Consider the following 12,146-nt stretch of genomic DNA (forward strand, 5'->3'; position numbering starts at 1 on the left):
GAACTAAGATCCCACATGCCACGGGGCAACTAAGCCCGAGTGCTGCAACTACTGAGCCCACACGCCACAGCTACCGAGCCTGCACCACAACTAGAGAGAAGCCTGTGCACTGCAATGAAGAGCCCACGCGCCGCAACTAAGACCAGATGCAGCCAATAAATAAATAAATAAATATTAAAAAAACAAAAATATGGCTATCTGAACTGAGACATATGGATACGAACCAAAATTTCTCCTTTCTGGTGATTACAGTCTAAATATGAAATGCAGTGTTAAAAAAGACTATATTTTGAATTGTGAAACAAGTCTCTTCAACCCTTTCAAAATCTTACCATACAAAGACAACAAGAAGAAATTTCAAATAGATAAAAGGGCACCAAATGTGTAAATACTGAAGTGGCCTCATTTTGTAATAATGAGTGTTTTTCTTTTTGAGTATCAATCCCGTTTAATGGAAATAAAGATAAAGTAATATGGGGTATGATGGAGACTATCCTTAATGTTACACATCAACCACAATGAAAAAGACTGCTATGACTCTTTTGGAAAGCAACTGGGCCAAATGTTCATATTATTTGATCCAGTAATCCAATTGGGAGGACTATATAATAAAAAAAATAGTAAAACAAACCAGGATTTTAAAGTCAGAATGATATAGTTTAAAAATCTCAATTCACCATTTATTAGCTGGGGAACCCTAAATACTTATGTAAGTTATTTAACTTCTTTGTGTCTCAGTTCCTTATCTGTAGATTACGGATAAATTTTACAGGACTGATGTGAAGGTTAAATGAGTTAATACACTGGAAATACTGCGAATGTCTTTCTTCCAAATATTTACACATGTGGCAATAAATAAATACTTTGATTGTTCAAAATGTAAAATATAAATACTAAGTACATAAACACGTGACCAAAAGAGCAACTAACATATCAAAAGGACTGACTTTCATATTGATATGTTATAAACTATCTATCAATACATTAACATTGGAGTGTTATCTTTATTAAGGTTTTTGCTCTTAGGATTAAAATGTTCCATCAGACATTAAGAGTGGCTCCAAAGTTCAAACTCATTTTACTACAAGTTATTTGTATGTTCCCTCTGCTCCCTGCACACATTTTATCTCCCTTCTTGTTTTTCTGGCCAACAATGATGGTTGTAAGTCATTAAAGTAGTCCCTAACAGCTGTTCCACGTCTCTCAACTATTGTTAGCCTGGTTTTCATAAGTCTGTGGCCACTCTAAGTACATGAAGTAGAAAGTAGAGATACTTGCATTTGTGTACAAAGAGTATATTCACTGCAGCACTGCTTATGATACAGAAAAAATGCAAATTATCTAAATGTCCATCATAAGGAAATGGCTAAATATACTATGGTATTGATACTATGAAACATTATGTTGAGTTTTAAAAGATGAGATAGATCAATATGAATCTACCAACAGGGATCTAACACAGAAAGATCTGAGATATTGTTGAATTAAAAAAGAAAAAAATGCTGGTAAATCTTTTTTTTTTTTTTGCGGTACGCGGGCCTCTCACTGCTGTGGCCTCTCCTGTTGCGGAGCACAGGCTCCGGACGCACAGGCCCAGCGGCCATGGCTCACGGGCCCAGCCGCTCCGCGGCATGTGGGATCCTCAAGACCGGGGCACGAACCCGTGTCCCCTGCATCAGCAGGCGGACTCTCAACCACTGCGCCACCAGGGAAGCCCGGTAAATCTTTTTAAAACTGTTTTTTTGTTTGTTTAAAAGAAAACATATGAGTACATATTGTATATATATTTTTTAGCGTAAATACGTACACAAAAAAACATGTGGTTTAGATATGGGGTATATGTGAGCACATCTCTTTGGCTGTATGGACTCTTCCCCATGGGGAGCAAAGTCCCAGAGTAGAACCAGGTTGGGCTCCCTAGCACACAGGGCCCAAGGCCAGAACTCCCTTTAGCTCAGGTCTAAGGGGCGTACTAGTAAAGAGTGAGGGGGCAGAGTAGAAAATTCCACTTGGCCATGGCTTTTCATTATCTCTAATCACCCAATCAGCCTTTTCCTCCATCCTCTCCATTTCTAGCTTCCCATCTCATAAGCCTCTAGTCTTTATCTTATCCCATGTGTACCCAATCTCCTAACCACTCTAAAGATACTTCAAGTCAGAAGTAACACAAATTAGAAGCCACTCATTCAAAAAATATTTGAGTATCTATTATATAATAGGCACTGTGTTAAGTGCTAAGAATATAATAGTAAAATATGGTTTCTGCCCTCAAACTGATAAGGAAAGTTAGGAAATTCTCAACAGTCACACAATAAGTACTAGTACTGGTATCTGAACTAAGCTCTGCTGGCGTATAATGCAACAGCTTTGGCTACACTTTAATTATATTCTAGTCTTGCTTCAATTTGATTGGACTTACATATGCTCAAATCCTCTCAGACAAAGGCACTATAGAATCAGTTATTTTTATGGTTAACTACAGTAATCTTATCCACCATGTATTGGTTACACTTTGAATTTTAAGGACACTTAACTCTGATAGGCTGATTTAATTTCTTACTATTTAAAGAACAGTTACCTGTAGTTGTAATAAATCTTGTTTCCTCTGTTAGATTGTGGGCTTAAGAACAGCGATCTTGTTGTTTTGTTTTTTAATCTTTAATCTTTGATCTGCATTAAAATGGAGCTCAAATTTGTTGAACAAATGAAACCATTTCTCTCTATAGCCAAAAAAAGTACACGCAACTTGAAAATCTTAAAATTGGCAATATTATGAAAGGCCACAAAATAGATTTAATCTTAATTTGTAGAGAATAAAGCCAATTTTCACTTTATTGTAGGTAGCAGCTTAAGGGCTAGATCCAGCCTTCAGTTTTATTTGTTCCAATGTTTTAAAAATTAGAAAACTCCACATAAAAACTGGATTTCAGTCTCCTTTTGAAAAATCAGATTAGCAACACTGAACTCAAATTTCCCTGTGATAACAAGACAACTGGAGTTGAGGATCAGCTTTCTCTTTCAGAAAATGCTTGTATACCCCATGCCCTATTACTTCAGTTACCCCGGCCTATTTCATACTTTAATGTTACTATCTGGTTCTTGTACAATACCTGCATTTGCATTTCTTTGGATTACAGAAAATGACAGTAAAGCATGACAAGTGCTATGTGTGGGGAAGCGTAGAGTATGGGGGAGTAGAAGGTGGGAGTGTGATAAAAGTAAACATTACTATTCTTTTCAATTACATTTGCAATACAAGAATAATTACTCCAGGTATATTATAAGTTAAATAGGATCATGTCAGATAAATTGGAAATGCAATGGAAACTGGATCACAACTTTCCATAGGAATATAGGTAAAAATTAATTTCCAAATATATCTTAAAAATAAATTCGTAAATTGGACACTATGGTTGTTATGAAGAGGTTAAAAAATTAAGACTAAGAGTGCCATACAGAACATTATAAATCAACTATAAGAAAAAAAGAGAGAAAAAAAAAGACTAAATGCTAGAGGGCGAGAATTGTACACATGTAACTTTCTGAGAACCCAAAATAAATACTTAAGTTTACAGGTTACCTTATGACTGTAATTTACAACAGGTGCACAGAAACCACTGTTCTAAATCCTTACATTTTAGGGGACTTCCCTGGTGGTCCAGTGGTAAAGACTCTGCCTTACAATGCAGGGGCGCGGGTTCCTGTCTTCTTCTTGAACTAAGATCCCACATGCTGCAGGGCAACTAAGCCCGCACACCGCAACTACTGAGCTCATGCGCCTCAACTAGAGAGCCCATGTGCCACAACTAGAGAGCCCATGTGCCACAACTACAGAGCCCATGTGCCACAACTAGAGAATAGGAACCCCACGCACCACAACTAAGACCTGACACAGCCAAAAATAAATAAATAAATCCTTACATTTTATTTAAATGTGCTATGCATACACATATATATGTGCACACAGGAAATAAATAGAAAAAAATTATAAAACAAAACCAGACAGATATGAAACAAGAACAGGAAGAGAGGAAAAGCTCAATTAGAAAAATACAGTCATTGAAATAAAGACACTCAATAACTGGAATAATCTCTATAAATGGGTACCTTTGAAGGAAAAACTGGTAAATTATAAGACAGTATTGATGCTCTTCCCCTTAGATCACCACAAGGTCTGCACCCTCATTTCCTTCATATCTTTACTTCATGGTCACCTTCTCAGTGAGGCCTTCCTCATCTATCGTATTTAAAATTGCAAACCATTCCCCATGCTTTCTTGCTTTCCTATCTACTTTTTCCCAAAAACGCTCATCACTATCCAACATACGAAATTATTTTACTTACCATACTTAATGAAATCTAAAACAAAATCAGTTTTAGGATGTAAAACTTAGTTTATGTACCACTAAGGCAAGAAAAGTCCTGTAATCTAAACTAGAACACCAGTGACTGTACCTTTCCACATTTTAGCATCTCTGAGATCAGGATGTATCTCTTCAAATATGTTACTGATATTGCCTGCCTGCCTCCCCAGCTAGAAGCCCGTTAGGATATATCTACCCATTTGTTCAATGAGGTTTTTAAACACTGCTTGGCACTCATGGTAAGTGCCCAATAAATGTGATTTGAATAGTTGAAAGAATGAATGATTGAATTAATAAAAGCACAAGAGTTCTGAGAAGCAAAAATAACATTAAGTTTACACCTAGAAATATAAGAATAAAACTGCAAAACATCAAGGATAAAGAGAAAAGCATAAACATTACCAGAAGACCCTAACTACTCACAAAGGAACGATAATCAAATTGACTGCAGACTCCACATCAGCAACAATAGATGCCAAAAGACAATGCAGTATTATTTTCAAAATGCTAAGAGAAAATAACTATCAAATTAGAATTCTGTATCTTGCCAAATCATCTACTTGGGAGTAAGCAAGAAAAAAACCTCATTTCAAACAAAGGCTAAGAAAGTATTACCCAGAGGTCCTGGTTGAAAGAGAAAGTAAAAGTATGTACTAAGTATAAGTATATACTTAGCCAGAAAAAGAAAGATCCCAGAGGGAGGAAATAGGTTGCAGGCAACAATACTGAGCAAAGAAATTAGTAAAATATATTGATAATCCAACCAACTCCTGGCTGAACAGTAAGTGTATATGTGTGCTATATTTTTGGAATTTAAAAAAGCTGAATAGAAAACAGATTTGTGAGTTACTGGATGCCTGTCAAGCCTATAGTAAGGTAAACAATTCATTTCAATTAATTTGGAGAGTCTTTATATATTTGATTCCACAATATCAGTTTTAAACATTTTCCTAAGTTTTTCATTACCCACAAAATACAGCAAAATATCTCCTCCTCCCAAATCTACAATTACCATCTATGGTGTTATGAAGAAGTACCTGCAAAGAGCTTGGGTCATACTTGCATCTTTTACATTTGGATCTGTAGTAAGGCTCCTGATGAGAACTGTTATCATCTGAAGAGGAATGTGCTGCACAAGGCTTGCCAATGCCACAGAAGGTTCAAATGATGCATCTATTTTTTAATTGAAGAGAAAAAGGAACATGGCAAGAAGGTTCAAGGGAAGTATTAAGAGAGAACAACAATTTACCACCCCTCCACCAGGCAGTTGTTACACTCCATCTCATGCGTAGACTCTAACATACAAGGAATGTTAAACTGCAGAAACGAGAGATTAAGAGTAGTAGTTCGACAGTACTGCAACATAAAAACTATTCTTCACTATGGCCATATTTAGTCTGTAAATTACTTTATTTTCTTGCATTCTTTAATATTGTTATTGTCGTGTTAAAATATTCATTTGTAAAGCAGTAGTCAGAAAAGACATGCAAGGTATCATAATTCCCATTTTAGATCCTCCAAAGTAACTTACCCCTATTAATTATAGTAGTCATCACATTGTTCTAAGGAAAATTTTTTAAATCACTTAAAGAAGTAGAAACTAAGATAAATTGGGGGGGGGGACTTTGCTTAAACTACATGAAAATTAAGCAAATCCAAGATGAGCAGCTTTACTACTACAGTTGAAAAAGTTCTGGGGAAATCGAACTGTTATAGCAACACAGGCAATACATGAAAAATTACAATTAAAAAATAAACCAAAACTCAGATAATGCAAATATATAGTTGGTAATTCTTTCATAAATGTACTTAATTCATCAGGAAAGCATGGAGCCTGTTAAAACTCTACTCTTATTTCTTATTCTCAACATAAAAGGAGGATACCTCCTTCACAAGTTCAATTTCGAACAACAGCCAGAGAACGATTGTACCAAGCAGAGAGGGAGTGAACACAGTTTTGGATCTATTGTTTCACAACTTACAGAGCTGGAAGCTCCATGTCCGAACAAGGAATGCAAACATACAGGTAAAATTCCCGAGTGAGAAAGGATTTTCCTGCTAAGTATCACCTGATCCCTCCCGGATTTCTAAGGACACGATCCGTGGGCTATTGACACCTGGAGCGCAAAAACACCTATTTAAGTCTTCATACTCTTTCCCTTCACTCGTCCACCTGTATCTACTCTCACAAACTACTGCAGACATAAAATGTCAATATTCAACAACGACACAGTTAACTAGGATAATCTAATAATAAATGGCACACAGTCCATGAATTAAAGAATGGAAAAATTCAGAAACTAAGGAAAAACTCATGACGGCAAGATGACAGAATCACAGTACAATAATGATACAGTAAACATTATTATGCGGCCATTAGTCACTAATGAATAGAAGTTTTTACATAGTAGCTGTCATCTTCAAAGCATTCCATAACTTGAGCAGAAGCTGGGTAGTTAAGCAACTTGTTTGCTGCCAAAGGTCTTAGACCTCGACGTTCTCGGCCTCTAAACTGGAAACACTGCCCATTTTTTAATGTCCAAAGTGACAGCCTGAATAGGGCAGTGGATAAGAATTTGGATGAAGGTGTTAAGATCTCCTCTCCCATTAAGATGTTTTCAGAGCAGGGAAACAAACACGGTGTGTACGTAAGAGACACACACTAAATTTCCAAGAGAGATTTTCTCGGAATGTAATGACCCTTACCTGTGGAAGAAATGCTTGCAAAAACTTCTTGCAGGGAAGGCAGCAAGGTGGAGGGCTCGGCCTTCCAGATGTTCTGGAGCAAGTTACTCACTTTTGTCACCTGTGAGACATATTCCCGCAGCTCTTTCTCCTGGGTGGACACGCACTGGAAGTGGCCTATCGTTCGAACCAGCTGTTGGCAGAAGGTGATGGACAATTTCCCCTTGGGGATGCACTGCAGGAAGTCGGTCAGGAGGTCGCTCAGTCGGGCGCAAAGCTGCGGCTCCGGCCTCTCACACACCATCCGCAGCACCTCCACCTGCAGCAGGCTGAAGAGGTCCAGCACCGACGGGCAGCTCATGATCAGCTTCAGGCCGTTGTGAATGTAGTCCAGGATGGCTACGTCCTTCCTGTCCAGCGAGTGGTAGCCCTGTTGGAGGAGGCCCAGCACGAACGTCTTATTGAAGAAGGACTCGAACTCTGGCCGATGGTAGCGCGCGTAGGCCTCCAGCACTTGATGGCCCACCTGCCGCTGAAAGGGGTCCTGGCCCTCCAGGATGAGCCGCGTCGTCAGGTCAAACATGGCCTCGCATTGCGCCTCGTCCAGCCAATGCTCCGCCGACTCCACCACCTTCCGCACGATCACCCGCTTGAGGGGCAGCGGGTGCGAAGAACTCACCAGGCCCTCCAGGATCTTGTCCATTGTCGCCACGCTGCGAGGCCCGGCCCAGTGAGGAAGGAGCGGGCGGCCACGGCCCCAGGGTGGGCCAGGAGAGCCCCGGGGCGGAGGTGAACTTGGAGCGCAGCAGCAGCAGCGGGACCGACCACCGCCACCGCTGCCTCAGTAGCCACATTTATCGGGCAGGGGGGCCCATCCAAGCCCGGGCGGGAGTTGGCAAGCCTGGGGCGCGTAACAACCGGCACCGCCCGCGATGGGCCTAAGAAGCCAGAGGCCCGCACTCCGCCGCCGCCCCGGGCCCGCGGAGCCTCAGCATCAGCTCTGAGGGGCCAGCGGGGTCCCCCGGCGGCTACGGGTGCTCAGGGGCCGGGGCTGCGAGCCAGGGGAATGAGGAAGCGCGCCTCCGCGTTCTGCGGCAGTGTGGGCGTCCGGGCTCCGGCAGGTCGTGGGATGAAAACCGCCCCGGGTTGAGTCAGGAGCCGCTGTCACGGACGGTGCCGGATCAGCCGGGGAGAAGAGGGGGTGGACACCCTTGACCCGGATTCAGAAGGTCCGGCAAACAGGAAGTGGAGGACGTTGGACCCTCCGGAAAGGCCCGCCCCTCCGCCCCTTCGCCCCGCCCCACTCCTTTCCTCCCTCCCCTCTCACCGTCCTCCGCCCACAATCGCCTCCTCCCTCCCGGGCCGCGCTGGGACCGCCGCGCTGGGACCGCCGCGGCTGAGCCCGCCGCGGCTGAGCCCGCCGCGGCTGGGCCCGCCGCGCTGGGCCCGCCGCGCTGGGACCCCCTCGCTGACCCGCAGCTTAGCTGCTGCGCTGGCGCGGCTGCCTCTGGCTGAGTGGGGCGGCTACCGTAGTGTCACTGGGGATCGTGTGTAAGTCACAGGAGGCTTCCCGGGAGAAGCGGCCGGGAGCGGACGCGTTGGAGGTGACTACGACTCTACGAGTTCCACCTTCCTATCTCTATCCGTTCTGTCCGAGTCAGGTTACTTGTGAAAGGCCGAGAAAGTTTTATTTAGGTAAAATCTTGTGAATGGGAAAGTTTTGGAAACACGAGTAGAAGAGCATTTGGGGAGAAAGTAAGGAAAAGAACTCAAAATCCGGATTGAAGGGAAATCGTTTGAGGTCGTGGCTCATTCATCAAGAAATGAGCTAGGGTTCCTAAATGAGATTGCCTTTCTCTTGCGTGTGGTTATTAAAGTAAGGGCTGTACTGGTGGCCGTATGCGTTTAGAGACGATCCGTTATCTTTAGCAAATATCTTTTTAATGAGCTTTTGTGGCATGTCGAAAATTTATGTTGTCCGAAAAATGGGGGGAGAGTAAGGAAAATGACAGGTGAGAAAGAATGAAAGAGTACTTTGAAAATAAAAAAGGTGAAATTTTCACAGTATTTACGTGTAGGCTGACACTGAAGATGGTTTACAATAAAGAAGAATAGATGGAGTCATCACGCTTGTACTCTTTCAAGTTAAATTCCAAGGATTCGCCATAAGAGTTTAGGCCTTAATTGGAGGCCTTTAAATTGGAAAATATTGCCTAATTATAGCTCCGTTAAGACTTGACTAATATGATTGTGAAATCAGACGTTAACGGCCTGTAATACAGACGAAACTTTAAAACGGTTTAGTTGAAATGTCCAGTAGAAAAAGGAACAAAATTGTAAGTTGTTTACCTTGCTTAATAGTGTTTTGGTTTTTACCAATTTACAAAATGGTTACACCAATATATTTAACACATCAGTAAGGATAATCTTGAAAAGAATGGCTGTTTAGACAAGGTAGGAGCTGGGTAGAGGAAACTTGAGACCGAGTTAGTTTGCAGGAAGAGATTGAAGATAAAAGAGAAATGAAGTAATTGATGGATCTAAGACAGTCATGCTAGAACACAAGAATAGCTTTGGAACTTTTCCTTTTCCAATAGATGTAAGTAAAGCTACAGAGAAAAGTTTGCCTTTACTGGGAATGGTGCCACGTTGGAAGACAAAAATAAGGTAGAAAGTAAAGCATTAAGAGGACTGAGTGGTAGGATTGTGGATTTGCTGATATCCTGTAACTTAAATGCTGAGATGTAAAATTAACAATACTTAATAACTATCTGTTACATCCTATGTTATGTGACAAGGGAATAACAGAGGAAAGAAAACAATATTTGTTATATATATTAATATATAGTCTAAGCAAATATTTTTGTTATATATACTAAGCAAATATATTACACATTCATAACGAAAAAAGGAGGAAATACTTATGACAAGTCTGTAAATGGTCATGTTATAGTTGGTATTTATAACACCCTTTTCCCACTACTATTTCGTATTTCCTTTGCCTTCAGCAAGTACCTCAGCTGGTTGTAGTTCTTTGCTTGGTGGAGTGACCCAAACCTTCATTCCTGAAGAATCTGGGACATTACTAGTCCTACCTGGATTGGATTGTTGTAGATTTCCATTGATTTTAATCACAGAGCATAGTAATACTAAGAGATGCCCTAAGGGATCTCTTGTATTCCAGACAATGCATTCCTTATCTCCATTGTATTAATAGTAGAGTTGCTGTCCAATTTCCTCTTGATAGTGAGGATTAATCACCCCAGCCAGCACACTAATTCCCTTCTTTGCATGTTTTTTTTAAAAAATAGATCTTTATTGGAGTATAATTCCTTCACAATACTGTTAGTTTCTGTTGCACAACGAAGCAAATCAGCCATATGCATACACATGTCCCCATATCCCCTCCCTCTTGAGCCTCCCTCCCATCCTCCCTATCCCACCCCTCTAAGTCACCGCAAAGCACCGAGCCAATTTCCCTGTGCTATGCTGCTGCTTCTCATTCTGTGGTGTATATATGTTGATGCTACTCTCACTTTGCCCACCCTCCCACCCCATGTCCTCAAGTTCATTTTCTATGTCTACCTCTTTATTCCTGCCCTGCAACTAGGTTCATCAGTACCGTTTTTTTTTTTTTTAGATTCCATATATATGCGTTAGCATACAGTATTTGTTTTTCTCTTTTTGACTTACTTCACTCTGTATGACAAACTCTAGGTCCATTCAACTCAATACAAATAGCTCAATTTCGTTTCTCCTTATGGCTGAGTAATATTCCATTGTATATGTGTGCCACATCTTTATACATTCATCTGTTGATGGACATTTAGGTTTGTTCCATGTCCTGGCTATTGTAAATAGTGCTGCAATGAACATTGTGGTACATGACTCTTTTTGAATTATGGTCTTCTCAGGGTATATGCCCAGTAGTGGGATTGCTGGGTCATATGGTAGTTCTATTTTTAGTTTTTTAAGGAACCTCCATACTGTTCTCCATAGTGGCTGTATCAATTTACATTCCCACCAACAGTGCAAGAGGGTTCCCTTTTCTCCACACCCTCTCCAGCATTTATTGTTTGTAGATTTTTTGATGATAGCCATTCTGACCGGCCTGAGGTGATACCTCATTGTAGTTTTGATTTGCATTTCTCTAATGATTAGTGATATTGAGCATCTTTTCATGTGCCTCTTTACCATCTGTATGTCTTCCTTGGTGAAATGTCTATTTAGGTCTTCCACCCATTTTTTATTAACATCTTTATTGGGGTATAATTGCTTTACAATGGTGTGTTAGTTTCTGCTTTATAACAAAGTGATCAGTTATACATATGTTCCCATATCTCTTCCCTCTTGCATCTCCCTCCCTCCCACTCTCCCTATCCCACCCCTCCAGGCGGTCACAAAGCACCGAGCCGATATCCCTGAGCAGATATCCCTGTGCCATGCGGCTGCTTCCCACTAGCTATCTACCTTACGTTTGGTAGTGTATATATGTCCATGCCTCTCTCTCGCCCTGTCACACCTCATCCTTCCCCCTCCCCATATCCTCAAGTCCATTCTCCAGTAGGTCTGTGTCTTTATTCCTGTCTTACCCCTAGGTTCTTCATGACATTTTTTTTTCTTGAATTCCATATATATGTGTTAGCATACGGTATTTGTCTTTCTCTTTCTGACTTACTTCACTCTGTATGACAGACTCTAGGTCTATCCACCTCATTACAAATAGCTCAATTTCGTTTCTTTTTATGGCTGAGTAATATTCCATTGTATACATGTGCCACATCTTCTTTATCCATTCATCTGATGATGGGCACTTAGGTTGTTTCCATCTCCGGGCTATTGTAAATAGAGCTGCAATGAACATTTTGGTACATGACTCTTTTTGAATTATGGTTTTCTCAGGGTATATGCCCAGTAGTGGGATTGCTGGGTCATATGGTAGTTCTATTTGTAGTATTTTAAGGAACCTCCATACTGTTCTCCATAGTGGCTGAACCAATTCACATTGCCACCAGCAGTGCAAGAGTGTTCCCTTTTCTCCACACCCTCTCCAGCATTTATTGTTTCTAGATTTTTTGATGATGGCCATTCTGACTG

The 12,146-nt window shown here is 41.0% G+C and overlaps 1 protein-coding gene across 2 annotated transcripts in view; it reads right to left on the bottom strand.

The window, feature by feature from the left end:
• Positions 1-8,318, bottom strand: part of USP38 (ubiquitin specific peptidase 38) — a 34,564-nt gene extending 26,246 nt beyond the window's left edge. The window contains exons 1-2 of one of the 2 annotated variants that reach the window (XM_089911304.1): positions 7,071-8,318; positions 5,402-5,537 (exon numbers count right to left, since the gene is read on the bottom strand). In XM_089911304.1, the coding sequence (XP_089767430.1) occupies positions 5,402-5,537; positions 7,071-7,752 (818 nt within the window). In that variant the 5' untranslated portion in view covers positions 7,753-8,318. The remainder of the gene's footprint in view (positions 1-5,401; positions 5,538-7,070) is intronic. The other variant, XM_022599655.3, reaches the window with a different exon arrangement.
• Between the last annotated feature and the right edge of the window lie 3,828 nt (positions 8,319-12,146).

Source organism: Delphinapterus leucas, chromosome 5 (assembly GCF_059928025.1).
Source record: "Delphinapterus leucas isolate spDelLeu-1000000601 "Yukka" chromosome 5, BTC_Dleu_Yukka2, whole genome shotgun sequence".
NCBI classification, from domain to species: Eukaryota; Metazoa; Chordata; class Mammalia; order Artiodactyla; family Monodontidae; genus Delphinapterus; species Delphinapterus leucas.